General features: G+C 41.4%; 1 protein-coding gene across 1 annotated transcript in view; it reads right to left on the bottom strand.

The window, feature by feature from the left end:
- The window catches only part of XRN2 (5'-3' exoribonuclease 2), an 80,102-nt gene extending 56,705 nt beyond the window's left edge, over nt 1-23,397 (bottom strand). Inside the window, exons 1-8 of the mRNA XM_082670980.1 lie at nt 23,238-23,397; nt 5,418-5,545; nt 5,224-5,335; nt 3,222-3,333; nt 1,670-1,728; nt 1,504-1,593; nt 457-529; nt 267-317 (exon numbers count right to left, since the gene is read on the bottom strand). Coding sequence (XP_082527106.1) covers nt 267-317; nt 457-529; nt 1,504-1,593; nt 1,670-1,728; nt 3,222-3,333; nt 5,224-5,335; nt 5,418-5,545; nt 23,238-23,312 — 700 coding nt within the window. The 5' untranslated portion in view covers nt 23,313-23,397. The remainder of the gene's footprint in view (nt 1-266; nt 318-456; nt 530-1,503; nt 1,594-1,669; nt 1,729-3,221; nt 3,334-5,223; nt 5,336-5,417; nt 5,546-23,237) is intronic.
- Nucleotides 23,398-27,919: the final 4,522 nt, after the last annotated feature.

The raw sequence follows: 27,919 nt of genomic DNA, 5'->3' as shown, positions 1-27,919 counted from the left end.
GTCAACACTTGGAAACATTCCATTTTAAAGATATGTGCGGCCATATTAAAAAGTTGAAAAAATGTAACAACAACAACAAAAATTCTAGATAGGTGAATGTTAATCACAGATTGAACAACAACTCTATACTAGTTCCCCCTCACACATAAAATAAGCAAGGCATTTTAGAATTTCCAGGCAACCACAAATAATCCATTACTACACACCAACCCATCGACTTGCTATGGTTTAATCCAAGAGACTCAGATCCCAAAGAAGAAACTTACCATCTGCTCCACATAAGCAATGATGAGTGTTTGGGTCGTGGTTAGGCTGGGCTAGAGAGAAGGGAAATATATATTAAAGTAAATATATTTTATACTATAGGAATATCACATTTTGCCAAATATTTTCTATACAATGGCTTGTCTTTTTTAAAATGGAACATATAATCAAATATTTATAGGTGAATTTTACCTCTTTGTCTTCTAATGTAATCCATGATTTTATGTTCCCCTTCACCAGGAGCACTAGCATCAGATAAAATAACCTATAAAAAACAGTTTTTAACATTTGTAGCTCACCCCCAGTTTTCTAGCACAAAAATCAACAGAACTGAATGTCTTAAAATAAACTGGGATAATTCTATTAAGACAGTGTTATTAATTAGAAATTTTTCTTAATTAGGTGTGCATGTGTTAAACATCAAAATTATTTCATTGGTTAACTTACTACTTGGAATAGAAAAAAATGAAATGTTTGTGTCAAACTTAGCCATTAGAAAAACAGATTCAGTTCACAAGTTTATACTCTTCTCACTGCTACTCAAGTATACAGCATCGAACGATATAAGCCCTGAGAGTAATCAGTAAGAGATATCCATTAAATATAATGTACCATATCTAATTAATAGGGAAACAAGCTTATTATAATTTCTATTATGTAAAAGTTTTGCTTAAATTCTCAGGAGAATTTTCTTTAGAGGCAGTCCCATGACTTTAATCTTGCTGTATTTTGATTTCTAATAACAGAAATGACTTTCATATATATGTATTTTAAATCATGAGTCCCACCTTATGGCTTCGCAGTGATGGTAAGAGTACAAAATTGGCACTAAGAGAAAATCAGCTGTCTCTAACTGGACCATACAAGGCACCCCATTTCTAATAACCCTGGAAGCTTCTCCTTCCTCTAACAGCCAACCAGTATTTTATGGGGGGAAAAGGACAAATAATATCAGTCGTATCAAAGCACAGCCTCAAATCGTCACCCTAATCTTTTTTTTTTTTTTTGCAGTACACGGGCCTCTCACTGTTGTGGCCTCTCCCGTTGCGGAGCACAGGCTCTGGACGCCGCAGGCTCAGCGGTCATGGCTCACGGGCCCAGCCGCTCCGCGGCATGTGGGATCTTCCCGGACCAGGGCACGAACCCGTGTCCCCTGCATCGGCAGGCGGACTCTCAACCACTGCGCCACCAGGGAAGCCCCACCCTAATCTTTTTGAAGTACGAAAATATGAAACTTACTGTCAAATTTTTCCACCCTGGGTCATTATTTAAACGATCAGCTATGTAATAGCGAAGGCATTTAGCAAGATTGTCCATGAACTCAGTTCCCTAAAATGATAGAAGGAAATAAATTAACCTATCATTTAAGAGTTAGCAATAACTAGCAAAGTATGAGACTACTTACTGGTGTAATGCAGTTGCTGTCAAATCTTTCCTTTATTTCTTCTGGAGGAAGAAAGCCACCTAGAGAAAAAGGGGCAATGCTTTGTTCTCCCCATAAACAGTGAGGTAACTATTCGATATTAGGCCAGAACAACAAAAACAATAAGTTGAAATACAAAAGAAGGAGAAGTATTGTCACCTGAGGAGCAATGATCCCCCTTTCCGAAGAAAATAAGATTCCTCTCCTCAAATTTAAAGTAAGCTTTAACATGACTGTCAAACAATACATGGTACACAAAAGATACTATATTGTTACATAAAAATACAAAAATTATGACATTCTTCCTAATGCCCCTGGCAGAACACACACACACACACACACACACACACACACACACACACACAGAGGTTAGGGGCTCTGATCCTACTAACAGTTCTTAAGATGAAGGGGCCTTAGAAAAACAAAGTTAAAATACTGAATTTATCACAGCTTTATATCACCTAGAGGGATTTAGAAATCCTATTTTTTCCTCTATATCACTGATTAGCTTTTTCTCAAGACACAAATATATTTTATAACATCTTCAAGAAAGAAGACATCTCTAAAAGCAAAGACAGCCTGTTATAAATATAAACAGGTTTTAGAGTATTAATTACAAGCTGCAGCTAAAACACTCACATACTTGCACACTTCCAGCAAATTAAAATAACATTAAAGGCAGTATAATTATAAGCCTCAGCCAACTACACTATGTCTCTTTTTCCACTTGCCAAATGCAACATCCTGAACCAATAATCGTGGCTTTCCTGGTCTGTCATTTTGCCTCATGGAACAAAACACCAAACAAGCCACCCTGCCAGCACCGCCCTGCACTGCACCACACCCACAGGCATCTTGGAAGAAGCGGTCCCAGGGCGTCAGGGCCCTGGTCGTCCTCCTCTATGACACTCAGCCAACTCCCACCTCTGGACCCATCAGGGCTTTGAGGAACTGCCAAGATGACCACATTCCACCCCACAACCCCCTCCCTGAACTGAGGGAGGCCTGGGCACCTCACTACCTCGGTGCCTGCTGCCTCAACCCAAAGTGAGAGTGTGCATGGTCCCATCATCCCAGGCCTCCTCCTCCAGACCTGAGTTCTAGGGAGAAGCAGCAAGCATGCCACCAAGACTGACTTGAGGAAAATGCTTACACAACAGTAGCTTCCTAGCAGCCCCCAGAGAAAAAGAAGGAAGAAGCACTCTTCATGTGTTTCTAGTTTACAGATCTATAAAGTGAGCTGAAGGGCTACACTCGCCCTGACTAAAGTGGACAATTTGCTCTCCCTACCAGAATTCCCTCCTTTTATTCCCAAGTTTCCCGTTTACTATAGAGTTTGGAAATGAACAAGCTTATTAATGGAATAAATGATTCTATTAACTACTTTTCCTCAACAGTGAACGTCAATTTCCCTTGGCTATCCTGGGGTCCTGATTAAATTAAAACCGTACCTATTTGTAAGGAGAAGTCTCCACCCCTACACCCCCGTCTGCATACATCTGATAAGTCCAACCTCAAGGTGCATGTTCTTTACCTTTTGCCAGTATTTCTTCCTTGACTCGCTGCTTCTCTACTGCTGCTTCCATTCCTTCTTTGGATGCTCGGAACCTCCTTGAACGCTGCTGGTTCATTTTAGCGCGTGGCGCCTGAAAACAGGTATTTCATAGTGACATAATACTGTTCCAAACATTCGTAAGTAAATCTGTACATTATTTTGAATCAGTTAGTCTTACAAAAATAGTATGCTAAAACGGAAAAGTTAAGCAATATGTCCAAACAATCCTTTCATGACAGACAGTAGATCCTGGGAGCTTATATTTGGACCAAGAACCTTGAACGCTGAACTTAGGTGAGTGAGGGACATGTCAAAAAGACAAACATCCTATGAGGCCACAGCACTTAATACTGCAGGGTCCATGCCCCAAGGCCAGTTCCACTGGGTTACGACGCTTTCAGGCACCCCAGACGGAAAACTCACTTTACTCAAAAGACTCAGCACACAGCAAGTGAGTGGTTTCTACAGAACCAGGATCAGGAAGACCTTCCCTTTGTCCACGACTAAAAGGAAGGATGGTCTCCAAATGGGATTCACAAGACCTTAAAAGCCTTTTGGTATTTCCCACAATAAGGTTCATAATTATCACTCTGTGTCTATAATAAGGCACAGCAGGTAGAAAAGGAGCAAGGTTTTAATCAAAAGTACTCTTAAATCACTCGAACCAAATGTAACTTACAATCACTGGGTAAGCCTGAATGAAGTGAAGTGAACTGCAAGGTTTTGCAGTTACTGAACTGGGTTTGGGGCTGGAAGGGACCCTCAAATATCCTGCCTACATGAAATAAGTTATTTCATATCCTCTTTAAACAGTTCCCTTTCCTGTAAAAGGAGACCACCTAATCTAACTCTTTTAGGTTCTATGATCTACATTTATATTTTAACAAAACATGAGTTATAGAGAAGAGTGTGTACATACACATACGAATGTGCATATAACTTAGACCTGATTCAGCAGAAGCGCACAACGGAGTACAGTGAAAGAGCTTCTTCAAGAAACTTAGCTAATGTGAACTGCAATCTGCTCCAAATAGGACATATTCCTGTTCCCTTTATTCCTCACTACACTTTAACTGCAACCTAAGTTTTCAGGTAGCTAAGATTTTTCTTTGAGTAAATAGTATCTCACAGAAAAGTTAAGCTTCTTGGACCCAAGTTTTCCAGATTTTCAAAATTATTTCATTAGCCACCAAAATTATTAAATCTAAAAGAAAGGGAATCGATGTGCATATGGCTAAATAAATTTAGGGTTATGATTTACCCTAATTTTCCTTGAACCCTGATATACAGTTTGCTGGTCATTTATAACTGAAACCACTTGGTATTATTATAAGCTAGTCCCCTCCGAAGTTATTGTGATGACTACTCACTGCCTATAGGATAAAAGCCAAACTGAGTGTGACAAGAAAGGCCTTCTTAAGCCCCTCTCTCTACTTCTCTTTCCAATCTAAACACCTGCAGTTGCCCCAGCATGTCAGTGTGGCCAGAGACACAGAAAGTGTGTGACCTGGCACATCTGAGACATCTGGAAGGTCCTCCTTCCCCACATCTGTCACATCCACCTCCCTCCTCTGCCCCTGCCCTCCCAATCTCCAATTATTCTTAACTCTTCAAAAAATGGGACAAACGCCCCCTCCTATTTCCTCACTCCCTTGTAGCACTGACTCCCCCTCCTTCAAGGCCCCGCAAGTGCCGTCTAAGGCCCGAGGAAGGCCCTGGGTAACTAACCTTGCACGTCTACCTCTGCCTCTGTCCCTTAAGTGGCGAGCCCTTCAAAGCAAGGGCAGTCACTGACATCCCCAGCCCCTCACGGAATGCGGCACAAAACAGGCACATACACAAAATACATTTGAATGAATAACTGAAAGATGAGGCTTTCTTTCTCAAATTCACTATAGTCAACATTTTTCACGATTTAGCTTACTTTCATTCTAGACACTGGGAACACAGCAAAAACAAAAATGGGGGATTTAGCACTTACCACTCCGTCTATTGCCATGTACAGAAGCCGTCTTGGTCTTACAATATTGAAAAGCCTGTCAATGTACTCAAAGATTGCAACCATCATTTCATCCTCGTTTTTCGGTGCTGGTCTACAATGACAAGCAAACGATGTAATATCAAATAGTACTCCTCTGTAATTTGTGACATCAGTAACAAAAATGGGTTACGTACTTGTCTTCAGGATGAGTACAGGGATGGATGATTCCATTCATATCCAAATACAGATTATCAAACTCCACATCATTTGGATTAGGTTTACTGGCATCCACAGGGATCTTTACACCACTGCATTCTTTTGGCTATAAGGAAGTGATAATTAATAGTAGTTTGAACTTTCAAGTCTGAAACTGACACATCATAGGCTCAGTATGAACCTGCTTCATTTCTGAATTGGAAATAAAATACTTTTAGTAATCTTTAAATTATAAGATAGGCTATTTTAGTCCTTAAAGATTCCATCGCAACAAGTTACTCTTGACTACGTGGGGGATAGTTACCAAATTCCCAAATCACTCAGCTGTCCAAGACAGAGACCATGGGAGTCATCTTAGAATTCTCTCCCTTATCGCCCGTTACCAGTAAGTCCTGTCAATTTAACCTGAAAAACGCCTCTCCACACCATCTCCTCTCATTCCCACTACCAACATCAGGCATCACCTCTCACCAAGAGATTGGAATAGGCTTCATATGGGCTGCCCCACCTCCAGACTCTACTGTCTCCAGCCCACACTCTATGCTGTCAGTTTTCTTTCTTAAATACAAATGTGGCTGTGTCTTCATCTTCCCTAATTTTTCCAATGATACCACAGCAGGTGCAGACCAATGAGTCCAGCCCTTACCCACCCTGTCCTGCCAAACACTGCTCAGGCCGCCAGATCTCCCCAGTTCCTGGAAGACGCCCTTCCATCTCTCAACACCTCTGCTCCTCCTTCTTCCGCCCAACCAACACCCACTTCCGGAAACCTTATTAATTTTTCAAGGTCTAGACTCACATCAAATGCCATTCACTTTATAACACTTTGTACACATCCCTCAAAAAATTAACTGCTCCGCTTGCATTTCCTCCCAATTTTGCTTATTCACTTGTAGCACTTTTATGGTCTTATAATTAGTTTGTCATTCTAACCCCCAGCTACACTGTGAGTTCTTCCAAAGGCAAGGACCACGCCATACTCACTCCTGGAGGCACTCAGTTGTATTTCTGTGGTAAGCATTATCTTTCTCTTTTTCTACCAGAGCTTCAGCAAATGATAACAATAAGACTGGTTTTTACTCTTACTAATAGCAAAGTCACTTAAAAAATAACATAAAAAGTATCATTTGTAATAATAAAAAATTGTGAACAACTTAAAAGCCCATCAGGCACATGCTACGTCATGGATGAACCTCAAAAACATTCTGCTAGGGCTTCCCTGGTGGGGCAGTGGTTGAGAGTCCGCCTGCCGATGCAGGGGACACAGGTTTGTGCCCCGGTCCGGGAGGATCCCACATGCCACGGAGCGGCTGGGCCCGTGAGCCATGGCCGCTGGGCCTGCGCGTCCGGAGCCTGTGCTCCACAACGGGAGAGGCCCGCGTACCGCAAAAAAAAAAAAAAAAAAAAAAAAAACCTTCTGCTAAGTAAAAGCCAGTAACAAAAGACCACAAAAGATCCCATTTACAAGATCCAGAGCAGACAAATCTTTAGACAGAAATAGATTACCTTCAATCTGTGGCTGGGGAAAGGGTGAGGGAAATAGGAAGTGACTAAAAATGGTTACAACATTTCTTTGGGGAATGACGAAAATGTTCTAAATTAGATAACAGTGATTGCTGTACCACTGCATATATACTAAAAACCACTGAACTGTATAGTTTTAACAGGTGATTTTTATGGTATATCTCAATAAAGCTATTTAAAAAAGAAATAAAAACAAAAGGTCAACTTAACTAGGAAAAAAAAGAGCCTGTAGAAAGGACTGATGAACTGTAGTACATCCATACACCGGAACGCCAGACAAAAGTAAGATTCAAAGAAATAGGGCTGGAAGGTCATAAATATCTTAAGTCAAAAAAGCAAGGTGAAGAAGAAAAAACACAGTATACCACTTACAGGAAGTTATAAAATACACAAAACAGTATTAGGCATTGTTCAGGGATGAATACGGATGCAATGAAAGCACAGGAAAGAGCAGGGGAATGATGAACACCAATTTCAGGACAAGTGGTGATCTTCGAGAGAGGGAAGGAATGAGACTGGGCTTCAGTTTGTATGTATAATGGGGAGAAACGGATATCAAAACAGGGAAGAAGCTATCAGTGATCTGTGCAGACACCCTGTAAATCAGGAAAGAGGGGCTTGATCAGAAGCAGTGAATGGGATAAGTGGGGAGGAAAGCAGGAGGTCAATTTAGGAGGTCTATCAAACAAGATAATCTGATGAGTCCAAAACAAAAACAAGCTCAATGAAGACAGGAGGCTCTGTGCCTCTCCACCTCACCTCTACATTCAAAGTCCACATTTTCCTTTCTCCTGAGCCAAGCAGACACCACACTCAGGAGAATCCAAACCCACTTTCTTTATGCTCTCCAAGAAGCCAGACGGTAAGTATTTTAGACTTGTTGACTGAATGATCTCAGTTGCAATGACTCATATCTGCCTTTATAAAGTAAAAGCAGCCCTAAACAAGATGGACATGAATGAGTATGGTTGCATTCCAATAAAACTTTACAAAAACAGGAAACCACTGGTTTGCTATATAGCAGCTCTTCAATGAATGCTGAATGCAGCTGCATGAGAATTTCCACTTCCACTACCTAGAAAGTATAGCCTGGGGAAGGAGGTATAGGTGGGTCCTAATTTTGAGAAAAGAGCTACAAGCATTCCCAATAAGAAAATGGAACATATTTTTCTCTCCAGAGTTCTGAGGATATCTTCAACACATTAATTATATAAATTTAGAGTTTCTTTCTTCAAGGGAAGATTCTGATACTCAACAAAGGTATTCACTCTTCAAGAGCCTTGCCATTAAATACAATGCCAGTTATCTCCTGCTAGGTTCAAGAGAGATTCTTAATCAATCAAAGAGTAGCTAAAAGGAGAGCTACTCTGAACCCTAAAACCAATTCATTTCAAATAGCTTTTCATTATCTTTCGGGTTTTCCAGATGATAAACTGAGCACACATTGCAGCCTTCCCTTTCTATCCCCAGACCACATAAAAGACTAAAAACAGGGACTTCCCTGGTGGTCCAGTGATTAAGACTCCACGCTCCCAATGCAGGGGGCCTGGGTTCGATCCCTGGTCAGGGAACTAACTGCATCCTGCAACTAAGAGCCCGTTTGCCACAACTAAAGATCCCGCACGCGGCAACAAAGACCCCACGTGCTGCAACTGAGACCCAGCACAACCAAATAAATAAATAATTTTTTTAAAAAAAAGACTAAAAACAAACAAATAACCACAATTGCATAACTGTGCTGAAAAACCAAAAGGAGATCCGTCTGTGACTGATAAATCACAGGGGATGCCCAAAATGTGGAAAACTAGTAGATCTGATCAGATGGAACACACAGCCTCAAACATGCAGAAGTGGGAGAACACAAGAGGGCTCTGGGCCCAGAGGGGGCTCACAGGACAGCATCTGGATGATCCCGCAGCAGCAGCAGGAACAGCCCAGTGGGTCAAGCCCTGCACTCTCCTCTCCCCTGGCCCTCTCAGGCCCCATGTGGACCAGTCAACTTGAGACAGTTATTCCCATAAAACACGAGTGCTTGCGAAGGAAGGGCAGTCAGTACCCTGGCTGAGCAGCAGTTCCCCGCAGGGGCAGGGAGCACACCCACCCAAAGGCTGGCCGTCAAGGCAGTTCTGCCCTGCAGGAAGCCCACTGCATGGAAAGAGGAAGGGATATATGTATCCCAAACAAGCAGCTGAGAAATTACCCTGGTTGTGCACAAATATGCCAAGGAATCAAAATAAAGAAGGTATTTGAAGAAGTAAAGATGGTACACATACACAAACAGTGAATCTGTATAAAAATACACTCCACAGGTTTTGAAGTAAACCCCCAGAATGAGCTTCACATCAACCTACTGTTGCAGTCAACCTTATACGGCTTTCTGGCTCTTCAAATGTAAGGCGGAAACCACTACTATCAGTAATACCTAACTAAATGCATTTCTGTGTAAGTCTGCACAATATTTAACAGCAGCACTAGGAATATCAGGACTCATGCCTGAGGTTCCATTGTAACGAGAGCTCCCACTGTTGGATAGTAGATAACATACTGTAGAACTTGGTTTTCGACTTCCCTTAAAGCAGCTCAGAACTCCAAAAATGAACTGCAAAACACAGGTGACATTTTGGGGAGAAAGGGTCAAAAGGCTACTGAAAATTTTAGATTACAGTATTTGCATTAAAAATTCGGGCCATAAATTTTGATGTAGCTGTCAAACAAAAAAAACTTAGTATTTTTAGTGATTAGTGTTTTTTCAAGTTGCATGTATATCAGCTCTCCATTTTTATGCAGTGTTAGTCAACAAGGACTACTAATGATCACTAACGTTTACAGAACACTTAAAATGGGACAGATACTGTTCTAAGCGCTTTTACTCATGGATTATTTCCCTCTCTCCTCACAACAACCCTGTGAGGTACAGAGTATCCCACTTACAGATGAGAACACAAATGCTTAGAGGGGGTAAGTGGCTTTCCAAAGTCACACTTCTGCCAAGTTCAGAGACCAGGATTGAACCCAGTCATCTGAACTCAGAGCTGGTATCTTAAGCGGTATGTCAGACTGATTAATTGCAATTTCACTAGATTCAGCATAAACTTATTGAATACCTATAATGTGTGTCAAGGACTACAGCCAGAACTATGGGGGACACATAATATGCAAGATGTGTGAATCTGATCTTCACTCTCCAAGACAGAGATCATATTGGAGAGCTCGGCTACCAGCATGACTGCATGAGGACTTCTGCCTACCTGCTCCCCAGCTGAACTAGAGAAAACCTTTTAAAAAACCAAAACATTTAAAGCCTTTGGAAACAGTCCAAGGAGCAAACAGCAATCTAGTCAAGAAAAGCTTTGAAAATTCAGAAATGACTTCATTTGCAACAGAGCATGGAGAAGTTTACACCCAAGGGCATTCATTCTCAAGAACGGCATAAGGTGTGGTGAAAAGAACTGAGTAGAGAATCAGGGATCTAATGAAGATACAGCCTAGACCACAGACCAGGTGGTCTGCAGGAGAGAACTGGGGAATAAGACAGCTGGGAGGAACCCTTCTGGGGTTAGAACAGATACCAAACATTAATCTCAGAAGCTAATCCTTGGAAGGTGCCACAGTTTCACTGCATTAGTCTGTAGAGGAATTTATTCCCTGAGCGCTGTTGAAAACAATGGCGCAATGGACAAAAATCCATGGAATTTAACTGCTGCGTGATCACACTCAGCAGTTAAGTGGGTGAGAGTAGGAGACAGCCCTATGTGTGCCACTGTCATCGCAGGGTGACTGTGGGCACATCAAAACTGCACCTCCCTGAGGATCAATATTAGAGGCACAACAACACATTGAGAAAGAAACTCACCTCCTTAAAATAATCCAGCCAGTAGCAACATAAATAACAATAACACATCTGGGAAGGGCTTGGGGGGACCAGCACCTAAAATATCCTGTGCGCAGGAAAAAAAAAAATTCCAGGCATGCAGAAAAACAGAGAAGTATGACCCACATGCTGGAAAAAAGTCAGGCAAAAGAAACTACCTGTGATAGTGTCCAGATGTCAGATTTAACAGAATAGAGTTTAAAGCAGCTATTATAAATATGTTCATAGAATTCAAGAGACATATGGTTAAAGAATTAAAGAAAGGTATGATGACAATTTTTATTAAATAGAGATAGTAACAAAAACAAGAATTATAAAAAACAAACAAATGGATACTCTGGAGTTGAAAAATACAATAACTGAGATCAAAAATTCACTACAGGGGCTCAACAACAGATTTGAACTGGCAAAAGAAAGAAGTCTTGGGACTTCCCAGGTGGCGCAGTGCTTAAGATCTGCCTGCCAATGCAGGAGACACGGGTTCGAGCCCTGGTCCCAGAAGATCCCACATGCTGTGGAGCAACTAAGCCCGTGCACCACAACTACTGAAGCCTACCCTCTAAAGCCCGCGAGCCACAACTACTGAGCCCGTGTGCCACAACTACTGAAGCCCATGCACCTAGAGCCCGTGCTCCACAACGTGAGAAGCCACCTCAGTGAGAAGCCTGCACACAGCAGAGAAGAGTAGCCCCCGCTCGCCACAACTAGATAAAGCCCGCGTGCAGCAACAAAGACTCAACACAGCCAAAAAAAAAACCAAAAAATAAAAAAAGAATCCTTGGAACTTCCCTGATGGCTGAATGGTTAAGAATCCGCCTGCCAATGCAGGGGACATGGGTTTGATCCCTGGTCTGGGAAGATTCCACATGCTGTGGAGCAACTAAGCCCACGTGCCACAACCACTGAGCCTGCGTGCTGCAACTACTGAAGCCCTTGCGCCTAGAGCCTGTGCTCCGCAGCAAGAGAAGCCACCACAACGAAAAGCCTGTGCAGCGGAACGAAGAGTAGCCCCCACTCACCACAACTAGAGAAAGCCTGCGTGCAGCAAAAAAAAAAAAAAAAAAGAATTCTTAAACTTAGATTAATAGATTATGCAAGCTGAGGAGTAGAGAGAAAAAAGGATGAAGAAAAACGAACAGAGCCTGAGAGAAATATGAGACAGAAATAAATACATGAACATACAACTGGAGTACTGGAAGGAAAGGGGAGCAAGGAGCAGAAAAAATATTCAAGGAAATAATAACAAAAAAGTTCCCAAATGTATTGAAAAACAATAACCTACACGTGCAGGCAGCTCTAACAACTCCAAGTAAGATAAGCACAATGAGACCCACAGACAGATACATCAGAGTTAAAATGATGAAGGTATAAGACAAGGAGAAAACCTTCAAAGAACCAATAGGAAAAATGACGAGTCACTTACAAGGGAACCCCAATAAATTTAACAGCTGGCTTCTAGCAGAAATAATGGAGGCCAGGGACTTCCCTGGTGGTGCAGCAGTTAAGAATCCGCCTGCCAGGGCTTCCCTGGTGGCACAGTGGTTGAGAGTCCGCCTGCCGATGCAGGGGACGTGGGTTCGTGCCCCGGTCGGGGAGGATCCCACATGCCGCGGAACGGCTGGGCCTGTGAGCCATGGCCACTGAGCCTGCGTGAACGGAGCGTGTGCTCTGCAACGGGAGAGACCACAGCAGTGAGAGGGGCCCGTGTACCACACACACACAAAAAAAAATTCGCCTTCCAACGCAGGGGACACGTGTTCAAGCCTTGGTCCGGGAAGATTCCCACATGCTACGGAGCAACTAAGCCCGTGTGCCACATCTGCTGAGCCTGCGCTCTAGAGCCTGTGCACAACTACTGAGCCCACGCACTGCAACTACTGAAGCCTACGCACCTAGAGCCCATGATCTGCAACAAGAGAAGCCACCACAATAAGAAGCCCGTGCACCACAACAAAGAGTAGCCCCTTAAACTGTATTGCAAAATTGTCAGCCTTCCCTCAAGTAATCTATAAATTTGATATGATTTCAATAAAATCTCCACAGGAAATTAAAAAAAAAGAAGAAGAAATAATGGAGGCCAGAAAGCAGTGGGATTACATATATAAAGGGCCGAAACAGAAAAAAAAAAAAATGTTAACCAAGAATCATATATCCGGGAAGGCCACTGTTCAAAAATGAAGGTGATGGCTTCCCTGGCGGTGCAGTGGTTGAGAGTCCGCCTGCCGATGCAGGGGACACAGGTTCGTGCCCTGGTCCGGGAAGATCCCACATGCCGCGGAGCGGCTGGGCCCGTGAGCCATGGCCGCTGAGCCTGCACGTCCGGAGCCTGTGCTCCGCAATGGGAGAGGCCACAACAGTGAGAGGCCCACGTACCGCAAAAAAATAAAAAGAAGGTGAAATAAAGACTTTGCCAGATAAACAAAAATTGCATTTGTTGCTAGCTGACTGGACTTACAAGAAATACTAAAGGAAGCTCTTCAGGCTGAAAGTTAAGTGACCCCACTAAAGATAATATAATACATTTTTTTTAATCCTTTCTTTTCTTAACTGCTATTGCAAAAAAACAGTTGGATGAAATGATATTTTGTAAAATACTATGGCTTACAACACACACTTTAATATAAATGTAATATATTTCCTAGTAACAGCCCAAAAAGAGGTGGGTAGAAGCAAAATAGCAATATGCTATGGAAGTAACCACAGATGGTAAAGTAATAATTATAGCAATGCACTGTAGGGTTTGTAACATTAACAGATATAATACATATAATGACAATACCATGTAAAAAAAGGAAAATGGGGGGACTTCCCTGGTGGTCCAGTGGTAAAGAATCCATCCTGCAATGCAGGGGACGTGGGTTCAAAACCCTGGTTGGAGACCTAAGATCCCACATGCTGCGGGGCAACTAAGACCGCATGCCACGACTACTGAGCCCTCGTGCTTCAACTAGAGAGCCCCGTGTGCCACAAACTACAGAGCCCATGTGCCACAACTAGAGAGAAGCCCGCACGCCGCAACAAAAGATCCTGCATGCTGTAACTAAAGACCCAACGCAGCCAAAAATAAAATTAAAAACAAAAGGAAAATGGTAATCAAGCCATACAGCAGTAAAGGTTCTATATATTACTGGAATTCAGCTAGTATAAATCTAAAGCTAACTCTGGGCTTTCTCTGCCAGGGGCCTGGGTTCAATCCCTGGTCAGGGAACTAAGATCTGTAAGCGTGGTGCAGCCAAAAGACAAAAAAAAAAAAAATCTAAAGCTGATTAAGATGTGTATAGTAAGCCCTTAAGATATATTTTTTAAAAAGATCACTAATGAAATCTAAACGCTACATTAAAAATACATATAGAAAACAGAAAGTAAAAGGGCAAATGTAAATTCAGTGATATCAATAACATTAAATGTGAATGGATTAAACAATCCAATCAAAAGACAAAAGTTGTCAGACTGGATTTAAAAAAATATCCAATTATACGCTGTCTACAGGAGACACACTTGAGATTCAAAGATACAGAGTGAAAGTAAATGGATGGGGAAAGAGACTCAAACAACAACCACAAGAAAACTGGAGTGGCTCTACTAGTATCAGACAAAATACCTAGACTTTAAAAAAGACTTACTGGAAATAATGACATTTGATAATGATAAAAAAGGTCAATCCATCAAGAAGACATAACAACTAGAAACACATGCACTTAGTAACAGCATCAAAATACATGCAACTTTTAATAAATGACAAAAATGAAAGAAACAGACAATTGAACAATAATAGTTGGGAGACTTCAATACTCCACTTTCAAAAATGGACAGAATTGAACAGAAGATCAACAAGGAAACAGATAACTGCAACAACACTATAAACCAACCAGACCTAACAGACTTTTACAGAACACTCCACTCAACAGAATATACATTCTCAACTGCATATGGAACATTCTCTGGGAAAGACCAATCGCTGGGCCATAAAACAAACCTCAATAAAAGCATAAAAGTGATGCCAAGTATGTTCTTCAACCACAACAAAGTAATGAACTCAATAATGGGAGAAAAGTTGGCAAATTCATAAACATGTGGAAATTTAACAACACACTAATGAATAACCAATAAATTGAAGAAGATATCAAAAGCGAATCAGAAAATAATTTGAGTCGAATAAAAATGAAGACACAACATATGAAAACCTACAGTGTAGAACCCAAAAGCAGTGTTCAGAGGGAAATTTATAGCTGTAAGTGTCTATAATAAGAAAGATCTCAAATCAACAACCTAACCTTCACTGGAATCATGTTGATTATAACTGATTTGAAGAAGGCCAAGTGAACTGAATAAGATCACTTGAACAGCATGTTTCTTGTAACTATCCTTATATTCTTCTCACAAAAGGTCTATAAAATATTTGTTTAAAATTTTTTTGTATCAAAATATTTGGAAAATTAGAAGCTTCTTTTTAACATGTATTGATATGACTTGAATTATTATTTTATGAAATTAAGAGCCCTATATACCCATAAATCTTTTCACATATCGTTTAAGATTTTAAAAAAAAGAAAAAAAAAACCTAACCTTCCACTTTAAGACACTAGAAGAGCAAACTAAACCCAAAGCAAGCAGAAAGAAGAAAACAACAAGTATTAGAGAAAAATTTAATGACAGAGAATAAAAAGAACAATTTTTTAAAATCCATGAAACCAAAGAAGATCAAGAAAATTGACAAACCTCTGGCAAGTCTGACCAAGAAAGAAAAAAAGCAAGGTGGGAAACCTAGATTTCACTACATGCAAACAGCACAATTCTGTATTACGCAACGTTACCAAGAGTTAGACATGAAAATATCCCCACTTTTACTTGGACATATAAACTACCAAAAATTAACTTACCAAATAAAATTCTGAAATATCAGTGCAAGGCACTGTTTCATGCACTTAACTTGGATTAACCGACTTAATCCACACAACCACCTTATGTGGCACATATACAGCTGATCTTCTTTATTCACAAATTCCATATTTGCTAATTCACCCGCTCACTAAAATTTTTTGTAACCCCCCAAATCAATTTTTGCACTCTCAAAGTCAATTCACAGACACAAGAAGTATGAAAAATTTGAGTCCACTGACACACACATTCCCAACTGATGTTAAACAAGGCAACATTCTGCCCTATTTCAGCTCTCATACAGAGATGACCAGAGCATAGAGACTGTAGGAACAGGGTGGTGAAACGCAAGAAACTCCAGTTCTTCATCGTTTAGGAGAGTTTAAGTCATTTTCCCAAGACCAGAAAGCTAATGAGTGGAGGACTGTATAAGCCAAGAACACAAGGTAAAGAAACTGATGGTTGAATGAATTAAGAGTAGTTAAAAAGCCAAGAAGAAATAAAATGGAATCATAAAAAAGAAGGAGAACAACTGTAAAATGGAAACAAAGCACAGATGAGACAGACAGCAAACAGATAGTAAGATTACAAATTTAAATCTAACCATATCAATAATCATATTAAATGTAAGTGTTCTAAATGCCCGATTTACAAGGCAGAGATTGGGAAAACAGTTTGGCAATTCCTCAAAAAGGTAAACATGGAATTACCATAAGACCCAGCAATTCCACTCATAGGTATATATACCCAAAAGAATCAAAAGCAGGGACCACTCATAGGTATATACCCAAAGTATTGATCTATTGTACAAATACCTGTGCACCAATGTTCACAGCAGCATTATTCACAATAGTCAAAAGGTAAAAATAACTCGTGTCGGGATATCATTATACAGACTTAAAAATTAACAGTTATAGAATATATGTATCTTCAGGTTTTACAGATGCTCCCAAACTCTTTTCCAATAAAATTAATTGCATTTTCATACAATGGGCTCCACAGTGAAATACTACATAGTAATGAAACAAACTTAGATAAATCAAAGAAACATGAAATCTCATAAACACAGATACAAGAGAAAGTAGAGGTTACGGTACCATTTTTAACAAGATAAGCATTACCAAAACTACTCTTTGCTATCAGAAGACAGGATTGTGGGGTGGCCACTGTCTAGAAGGGAGCAAAGGGGAACTTCTGGGGTATGAATACTATGATAATATTCTGTTTCATAATCTGGATGCAAGTCATACATTTTTATTTTGTGAAAATTAACAAGCTATACACAGTTATATAACTTCAATATATGAAGAGTTTAAACATTTAAGTGACTATACATGCATATATGTATTTGTGTATATATACTTCAATTAAAAGGTTTCCAAAATCCGAAAAAAAAGAGAAAGAAAGAAATTGATACATGCTAAACATGGATGAATCTTGAAAACACTACGAAATGAAAAAGTGAAATAAACCAGACAAAAAATGACAAATATTATATAATTCCACTTATATTAGCTCCTAGAATAGACAAATTCATAAGATAGAAAGTAGGGGAATAGACCATGTTAACACTAGTCAAAAGATCTGGTTATATTAATACTGGACAAAACAGATTTCAGAGCAAAGAATATTACCAAGGATAAAGGTCATTTTATAATGATAAAGGAGCACATTCAGGTATTTCCCTGGTGGCGCAATGGTTAGGAATCCGCCTGCCAATGCAGGGGACACGGGTTCGACCACTTGTCTGGGAGGATCCCACATGCTGCAGAGCAACTAAGCCCACGAGCCACAACTACTGAGCCTGCATGCCACAGCTGTTCAGCCCGCATGTCACAACTACTGAAGCCCACGCGCCTAGAGCACGTGCTCCACAACGAGAAGCCACCACGATGAGAAGCCTGCACACTGCAATGAAGAGTAGCCCCCGCTCGCCGCAACTGAAGAAAGCCCGCGCACAGCAACGAAGACCCAATGCAGCCAAAAATAAATAAATTTTTTAAAAAAGAAAAGTATCAAATCTTCAAAAAATAAGAAACACATTCATCAAGATGACCTAACAATCTTAAGCATTTATGCACTAATAAAAGAGTTTTAAAATGCAAGGAGCAAAAACCAACAAAGCTGAAAGAAGAAACAGACAAATCCAAAAAAATTATAGAAGATTTCCATATATATTGATAGAACAGGAGACAGAAAATCAATGTGCTGTTCAAGTCTTCCATATCCTATCAACCAGCATGATAATATTTACAGAACACTCTACCCAACAACAGCAGAACTTGTGTGTTTTTCAAGTCAAAATGAAACATTTACCAAGACCATATTCTGGGTCATAAAACAAATCAGTTAAGCTTTAAAATACGTAATTCAAATTATGGAAAGTTATGTTCTCTGACAAGGGAACTAAATTAGAAGTCAATAACAGAAAAAGAATGCCTGGAAAATCCCCCAAATATCTGAAAATTAAGGAACACTCTTCTGAATAACCAATGGGCCATAGAAGTCAAGGGGATATGAGAAAGTATTTTTTACTGAATGAAAATGAAAAGACAACATGTCAATGTTTGTGATGTGCCACTGGAACAGCACCTAGCAGGCAGCTTATGGCACTCAACAGAAGCAACTCAAAGAAGCAGCATCAATACAATGACCTCAGCTTCTACCTTAAGAGGACAAGAAACACAAGCTAAACTCAAAATGAGCATAAGAAATAATAAAAAAGAACAGAAGTCGATGAAGTAGAAAAGAGAAAAAATAATATAGACAAATCAATGAAACCAAAAGCTAGTTCTCTGAGATCAGTCTAGCCAGACTGATAATGGAATAAAAGAGAAAGGACAAAATTAGTAGCAGGAATGAGAGAAGTGACATCACTACATTTTCTATTGATATTAAAAAGATAATAAGCAATCCTATGAACAACCTTATAGCAACAAATTGGACAACTTAGACGAACAAAATCTGTGTAAGATACAAACTACAAAAGCTCATTAAAAAAACAGATAGGGCTTCCCTGGTGGCACAGTGGTTGAGAATCCGCCTGCTGATGCAGGGGACACGGGTTCGTGCCGCGGTCCGGGAAGATCCCACATGCCGTGGAGCAGCTGGGCCCGTGAGCCATGGCCGCTGAGCCTGCGTGTCCGGAGCCTGTGCTCCGCAACAGGAGAGGCCACAACAGTGAGAGGCCTGTGTACCGCAAAAAAAAAAAAAAAGATAATCTGAATACCCCTATGTCTACTAAAAAAATTATATTTTTAGCTTAAACCTTCCCAAAAAACTTCAGGTCCGGATGGCTTCAATGATGAATTCTACCAAATACTGAAGGAAGAAATAATACCAATTCTACACAGACGCTTCCACAAAACTAAAGAGGGTATGTACCTCGCAACTCAATATGAGGCCAAGATTACTCTGATACCAAAACTGGACAAAAACATTATAGGGGCTTCCCTGGTGGTGCAGTGGTTGAGAGTCCGCCTGCCGATGCAGGGGACACGGGTTCGTGCCTCGGTCCGGGAAGATCCCACATTCCGCGGAGCGGCTGGGCCCGTGAGCCATGGCCGCTAAGCCTGCGCGTCCGGAGCCTGTGCTCCGCAACGGGAGAGGCCACAACAGTGAGAGGCCTGCGTAATGCAAAAAAAAAAAAAAAATTATAAAAACACTATAGACAAACATCGTTTTTGAACATAAATGTAAAAATTCTCAAGAAAATGTTAGCAGACTGACTCCAACAGTATATAAAAATAATACACCATGACCAGGTGGGATTTATCCACCTGAAATGCAAGGTGTGTTTAACATTTAAAAATCAATGTAATTCACCATGAAAAAAACCCTAAAAAACAGAAAGCATAGTATGAACTAAAAGCATAATAAGACATCTCTAAGAAAACACAAGAAAAAATCTTGGTGACCTTGGCAAAGATTTCTTAAATATAACACAAAAAGCAGGAATACTGAGGAAAAAGAAAGAAAGTAGACTACTAAAATTAAAAACTTTTGCTCTTCTTTGCACTAAGTAAGAAGACAAGCCACAGATTAAGGGAAAATATTTGCAAAAAAAAATCAATATGTAAGAAACTCTACAATTCAGTAAGACAAACAACTTAACTTAAAAATGGGCAAAAGATATGAATAGACACCTCACTCAAGAAGACATATGGAAAGCAAATAAGCACCCAAAGATGCTCAACATCATTTCTCATCAGGGAAATGCAAATTAAAACCACACTGAGATAACACTACACTAGAATGGCTAAAACTAGGAAAACTAACCATACTAAGTGTTGACAAGGAAGCAAAACAACCAGACCTCTCATACACCGCTGGTGGCAATGAAATGGTACAACCTCTTTGGAAAACAGTCTGGCAAGTTTTTCTTTTTAAATAATCAAACACCTACCATACAATGCAACCAATTCACTCCTAGGTATTTTCTCTAAAGAAATGAAAGCATACATTCACACAAAGATTTGTATACCAATGTTCATAGACTTTTTTTAATAGTCGAATACTGGAAACAATCCAAACGTTCACCAATCAGGTGAATGAATAAACGTGATATATGCACAACACTGAATACTATTCAAAAATAATAAGAAATAAACTACTGATGTAAGTACCAACATGGATGACGTTCAAAATAATTGTTCTGAATGAAAGTAACCAAGTCAGGTTAAAAAAAAAAAGAGTACATATTGTATAATTCTATTTATATAAAATTGTAGGATATGAAAACTTATCTATAGAGTCAGAAATAAATCAGTGGTTGACTAAAGATGGGCAGTGGGGAGGGGTTATGGGGAGGAACAACAAAGGGGCAGAAGGAATGTTTCAGAGATGATGTTCATTATCTTGATTGTGGTGATGGGTTCATGAACATACACATATGTCAAAATGTATTAAATTGTACACTTTAAATGCGTGCAGTTTGTTCTAGGTCAATTATACCTCAGTGGAGGAGGGAGGAGAGAACAGAGAAAAGAAAAATAAATCAATCTAGGAGGACCAGTATTCAGAGCTCAGAGAAGGCAGAGTAAAAGGAAAACAAGAAAAAAATCAAAGAGCATTCCCTAGAACTAAAGAACACAAGCCTCCAGACTCAGAGTCAGCCAAGCACTGATCAAAATGAATTGAAATTTAAAAAAAAATCTGTACCTAAGTACATAATTACAAAAGCTTATACCACCAAGGATAAAGATCTTTTAAAAATTCAGAAAGAAAAACGGATCAACTACAAAAGAATGAAAGCAAAAGAACACAGAAACCAAGAGCATGGGCTTCCTGGTTTTGACACTGGCTCTGACATGTTATTAGCCACAAGACCTTGAGTACCTTACTTAACCCCTGTGTGCTTCATTTTCTCATCTGTAATAAGAAGGAGAAGGGGGGGAGGAGAAGGAGAAATAGTTATGTAGCTGTTATGAGGATTTAATAAATTCATCTGTGAAGTGCCTAGTACATGTTAAACACTAAATAAGTGTTAGCTAAATAAATAAATCACATTAACATTCAACTTCTCATCAACAATTCTGGATGACAGAAGTCAAAAGAACAATGCCTTCAAAGTTTTGAGGGAAAGTAATTTTCAAACTCTGCTTAGCTAATGATTATTCACGTATACAAGGGTAGAATGGACTTAGAAAACTCACATACCACACACCACTTCTTAAGAACTCAAGTAAGAACAAAAACCAAGGAAGGGTTTAAGCCAAGAGAGATAATGGTTAAAAAACAGTACCTCCAACTGAAGAAATTTTTAAAAATCTCAGGAAGCGGCTTTCTAGCAAGTCTAAATAACCAGGTGTGACAGCAACAGAAATAAAGACTTCAAGCAGTCTCCAACTAGAAAGAGGACTCGACAGAATAACTGATGAAGGAGAGTCTAGATGGGGAACGATGTATAATGGAAAACAGGCAACACACAGAAAAAGACAAAAGTAGCACAAGAGAAGAAACAGTCACAGTACATAATCTGAATCTACACAGTGGCAATCATCACCAATACTATTTGATTTTTCATGTTTTGAAACAAACCTGTATAGCCAAAGCCCTGACAATTTAATTCTGGATGCCAACGAAGCAAGAGCACAGCTGAGAAGCTTGGGATGAAGAGTAAGGAAACAGCAGTAGAAAAGCTAATACCTAACCTCAGAATGTGAAGAATCACGGGATACTTTGTAAAGGAGATGGAATAAAACAATAAAGGAATATTACTTAAATTTATCAAGTTTACCAATAGAAGAAATAAAAATAATGATTAGGAGGATGGGGGGGGCACGTGGGGAAGGGCACTGTATAAGTGACTACATCCTCTTCTATCATAGCTAGAATTCAACAGATACACTCAAAATCAATAAATCAGATGTCAGCAAGACATTTAGAGATAGAACCAAACATAGTTTAAAGCAGTTATCACTGGAGAGTAGAAATGGGATAAGATGTAAGTAAACTTTAAATAAAGTTTGATAAAAGTTTTAAAAGCAAAGGACATGAGCATTCAGTTTAACAGTTTCTCTTTGAGAAAAGCACACAGAGTACTGGAAATTCATCAGAACAAGAGTTTCGGTTCCTCCTAGGATAGAAACTAAGCAAAATCAAGATCTCACATCGAATGAACCCTGGAGATCCATCTACCTGTCCAAAAAACAAACAAACGAACAAACAAATCTCACTAGCCTAAGCAAAAAGTTCCCAGTGTCGACTGGGCACTTCCTTCAAAAACGAAGGGGTGGGGAGCATAATGTGCCCCTGAACTTCCCAATCCGGAAATTCTCATTAAGAGTACAAAATCGAACTGGGACGGAAACAAGGAAAGGACAAATACAAAACTCAAGAACGACCAACAGTCTACGTAACACTAACAAACCAACAGCAAAAAGTGTATTGTCCAAGTGCATCCAGGAATTCTGAAAATGTCAAAGGCATGCCCAGCAGTCGGGCACCTAGACAAGGGGGCACTTAAGGGACTTCTGTCCTATCCTAGACATTTCCGAGGTGCTGCTCTCTCCGTAGGACCTGACAACAGCAACAAATGGCCTCTCCCCTAGCAGAAAACCTTTCAGGCTAGGACAGGAAACGACAAAAAGCTGCCTCCCCTCCCCCCAGCATTACTTCACAAAGTGGTTAGAGGCTGGCAGGAGCACCCGCGCATCCCTAACCAGCTAACTCAGCTGACCAGCCGCGCGCTGCCCGACGGCCGGGGAGCCGCTTTCGAAACCCAAACCGGGCGAGCAGGGAAGAAACAAAGCCGTGGGCGGGGCCTTCCGCCGGGGAATCTGCGGACCGGGGAGGAGCATCCCTCCGCGAGCTCCGCCGCTCGACCCTCGCCCCGCCCATGCCACCCCCGGAGCCCGAGTCCGAGCGCCCGGGCCCGGCGCCCGGCGGGCCGCGGCTGCCGGGGGCGAACGCAGCGCGGGCCCCCGCACGACGCCCCCCGGGCGAGCGGCGGGCCCCAAGGACCGCGGCCTGGACGCGCCGGGGCTCCTGGCGCTGGCGTGGCGGCCTCCGGGCGCCTCCTCACCTTCTCTTCCACGCAGTTGACAATGATGGACGGGTACTTGCGGCTGAGCCAGCGAAAGAAAGCCGGGACTCCCATAGCGGCGGCGCAGCTGTAGGTGGCTGCCCGGCCCGCGGACGGACGTAACCAGAGAGACAGGCAGCAGCGGGCCACAGGCACTGGCACTTCCTCCCACGTGCACCCGGCGACAGGAAGTGAGGTGATGGCGCTGCCGCCTGGGAAGCCGGGAAGGAAGCTCCGGCCCGGCTGGGCAGAGCGGGCCTGGTCGGGGGCGGGGCTGGCCAGTGGAGCGGGTGGCGAGGGCAGCAGCCGGCGCGGCTCGGCGCGCGTTCTCGGCGGTACGTGTCCCGGAGCCTCTTCTGCAGCGGGCGCCCCTCGGGCGGGATCCCTGCGCCTCGCAGGCCGCCAGGGAGCCTTGGCCGGTCTGGTCTCCTCCTCTTTCCCACCTATCTTGATTCACGTAGAATCTAAGCATCTACACGCACTCGTTATTTCTGCTTCCTGCTTTCTCCCGGTTTTATGCCACAGTACGTATCTGGACTAGCAACCGTATTTTTAAAAAGTATTTTGCACTAATGATGGCTGGTTTGCATAAGTAACTCACTTTAAATAGTTGTAAAATGGAATGTACCGTTCAGCATCTAATTCAAGCATCCAGCTACATTTATGCGTATAAAATAATTACTGGTATCACTCTCCAGCATTTAATTGAGCGTTTACAATGTGCTAAAGCATTGGCTAAGGGATTCTCAAATTTGATCGTCACTTGGGCGTTCTGAGGGTGCTTTTATCATCTTCACGTAACAGATGAGAAGGCCAGGTTGTAGAGGGGTTAAGTCATTTGCTTATTCACACAGCTTGTGTTTCAGTCCAGGTAAAGATCATTTAATCCTCTGTCCTTGCACTAACAGAATACTTTTGTCCTTTGTTTTCTGATGGCTTCAAATACATTTTTTTTCAACATATAAAAAGGAAGGTGTGGAAGGGGAGTTATTTATGTCCGTTTGCTCAAGCCTGGAAGTCTGTCTCCCTGGAATCCCCTCTTGGCTTGATAAATCACACTCAATCCTAAAGGCTCACCTCAGGAGGCCTCTGTGAAAGCATTTCCCCCTACGACCTGGCATGCAGTATCCATGCCCCCTCCTCTGTGGTCTTTGTTTAAACTGCTGGTGTGGAAATTAGAGAAATGATGAACCCATATTTTACCTAAGGACAGCCAAAACTATTACCGGGAATTCTATCTGTGGTGAAGTCCTTCATTTCTCCTAGAAACAGCCCCTCCTCAATACCTGGCTTCCCTGCAGAAGTATCTTATAGGAACACACGCCGCAAGCATTTTGGTACGGGGATGGGTAGCTGGGCAAGCTTGGCCATTGAGAGCCCTTGCCCAGCATTTTTGAACTTCAAGCCATAAGGATGGTGAGGCAATCCCTCCCAGATGGTTGAAAGCCAAAAGATAAGAATGGGACTTACTGCCAGTCTGCAATGAGAGGAGCAGATTTAGTCCCTGGTTTCAGTGGGTTTTGAGTACAGCTAAATCCCTCTTCCTACAGTTTGGTTGGTAAACCTGTCCTTTAATTCCATGAACCAACAAATGATCCTTTTGCCCTAAGATGTTTTGGGCTAAGTTCCTATCCTTCGCAAAGGAAAGAGTCTTCTGCCAATTCATATCCTATGTATTCCCTCTTCCCCCTCTTCTCCAGAAATCTCTCCCAGCACATGAGCCCAGACTGGCTCCTGCCTGCCCTCACCTTCCATAGCACTCCTTGACTTATAACACATGGTGTTGTGTCTTACATTGTTTCCTATCTCGTCTGTGAACATCCTCTTTCCTCTAACATATCAGGATAAGCTAGGCTTTGCTGTGGTAATAAGTAATGCCTGAAATCTCATCAGCTGACCATATGTGCAGTTGAGCTACCCTACAGGGCTGTCCTCCACGGGGTGACTCAGGGATCCAGCTGCTTTCATCCTGTGCTTCTGCCAGCTCAACACATGACCACCACAGCCACTACCAAAGGAAGACAGGGCAGGAGGGCTGCCCTGGATGTTCTGAAGGGCCAGGCTTGATGGGGGCTTACATAATTTTTACTTGCATCCGTTTGACCAAATCCCAGTCACATGGTCCCAACCCAACTGAAGACAAGATTGGGAAATACAGTCTTTTGGAGTGCTCAAGAATAGGAACAGGAAACAGGATTGGTGAACACGCCTTATCTCTGCCACACTTTTTAATTAAGCTGCAAATCAAATTATTAAATATGTATTTAAGGTCCACAGTCCCTGCTGCCTGCCTGTGTTGGGCACGATTAACAAAATAAATCATTGCTTTCAAAGAGCCTACCATCAGTAGCAAGGACAAGATACAACCACAGCATAATAAAGTCGCGTTTTGACCTACGGTAAACAAGTCTCATACCACAGTGTATGACTAAAAATCCCAGATGAATTGCACAGACAATAACTGCTACAGACATTTTAAAAAGATAGAGATCTAGTCATCTAATGGGGAAATCAGAGATGATAAGTAGGAAGTTGAATGACAATGAGTCTTGAAATCTCAGTGAGATTCAATAGGAAAAAAAGGAGGTGTGTGTGGAAGGAGACACTGTGAGTTCCCTGGAAGCAGGGACATGTCTTTATTAATCTTGTTGTGGGCATCCAGTAGATTGTCAATATTTTTATTGAATTGAATTCTTAGAGCAGTAGTTCTCAAAATGTGATCCAGGGACCCCTAAGATCCCAGAGACCTGTTCAGGGGGTCCATGAGGTTAAAACTATTTTCATAGTAATATTAAGATGTGATTTTGGGGACTTCCCTGGTGGTCCAGTGGTTAGGACTCCGTGCTTCCACTGCAGGGGCCATGGGTTCGATCCCTGGTCCGGGAACTAAGATCCTGCATGCCGAGCAGCAAGGCCAAAAAAAACATGTGATTTTCCCTCTTCACTCTCATTCTCTGAGTGTATTGTTCAGAGGTTATGTGATGTGATAGCTCAACAGATTGAATATCAGAAGCAGCTGTGGCAACCCAGTTGTCTTCTATTAAGCCAGACACTGAAGAATTTCAAAAAATATAAAACAATGCCAATCTTCTCACTAATTTTGGGAAAAATAGTTGTTTTATTAAAATATGTTACTTATGTTAGCATGTTATGGGTTTTTTGTTAAAGTGAATTAATAATTTTCTTTCTTTTTTGGCTGCGTCGGGTCTTAGTTGCGTCATATGGGATCTTTCGTTGCAGTGCACAGGCTTCTTTCTAGTTGTGGCATGTGGGTTTTCTCTCTCTAGTTGTGGCACGTGGACTCTGTAGTTTGTGGCACGTGGGCTCTCTCCTTGAGGCTGCAAGCTCAGTAGCTGCGGCACCTGGGCTTAGTTGCCCCGCAGCATATGGTATCTTAGTTCCCTGACCAGGGATCGAACCAGCGTCCTCTGCGTTGGAAGGCGGACTCTACCACTGACCACCAGGGAAGTCCCAATTAATAATTATTTATTTTAGTATTCTAAGCATTTTTAAATTTTCTCAGGTTTGATTTCTAACATGGTAAATATTGACAGATATTATTACCTGAACAAAAGCTCTTTGGGGTGCTCAATAAGTTTGAAGAGTATAATGGAGTCCCAAGGCCAGAAACTTTGAGAACCTCTGTCTTAGGACACAGAAACAGAAATGGAATCGCCAAGTTTCTGCTCTTAGAACCCATCCAAAGCTACTTTTTCAAATTTCTAGGATTTTGATATATTCAGATCTTGTCTTAAATGCTCTTTGTAGCACAAAACAATGTGCAATCATTATCACCAGGTGTAATTCACAGGTACAAATGAACATGACGTTGGTGAAAACATGTTTGTTCCTGTGCAGTCCTGTCCTCACTGAACTTAAGAATGCAGCTCAGAAAAAAAAAAAAAAAAAAAAAGAATGCAGCTCAGAAATGTAGGTACAGAAAGGTAATGCAGAACTGGAAATAACTGAAAGATGCATTTGTTAAGGCCTCGGTCTGTACACACTGCTAAATGTATTCAGAAAGCTTATTTCCCTGTAAACTTTCTCAGTCTGTCCTCACACCTTAAGTTGACCAAAGACATAAAACAATGAGCATCGTACCCCCAAAGCACGTGAGAAAGGGGATCTGTAGTCACATGACTTTAGGAGCTCTGGGTTGAACTGAGTTAAGCAGACTCCATTTCTGTGGCCACGTTAGAGCCTTTTGGCATGCCCCATCTCGCAATTTCTCTAACCACAAAAATCCTTTTTTTTTTTTTTTTTTTTTTGCAAGGCCTTGTATCCCTCAGATACTTTTGGAGTGTATAGTGTATACAGGCTGCGACTGATGTTTTTGCAAACTTTGGCTGTATGTAGTTCGGTTTCAAAGAACAGGATTTGACCAAAGCCACAAGTCCAAATCCATACTTGTTATTACATGGATTTCAATGACAGATCCCATGCTCTGAAATGTAACCCCGAACAGTCAAAGCCCACCAGAATGTGATTCGCTTGTAAAGCGGGTATAAGACGTCCTAGGTCAGCACTATGAAAGCGTCCTGCTCCATTTCATTCCATAACATGACATTTGAGAAGATTCTGGCAGATTTCTGTTTAAGGCCACAGGTTGTATTGTCTCCTGAAGCAAAAGACAGGAAGTTGACAGAAGGCATATGTTTCAAGGAGTTGAACAGTAATAATTC

Source organism: Grampus griseus (assembly GCF_964374135.1).
Source record: "Grampus griseus genome assembly, chromosome: 14".
Classification (NCBI taxonomy): Eukaryota; Metazoa; Chordata; class Mammalia; order Artiodactyla; family Delphinidae; genus Grampus; species Grampus griseus.
Note: the sequence above shows the minus strand (reverse complement) of the source record. Positions and strands in the feature narration are given on the sequence as shown.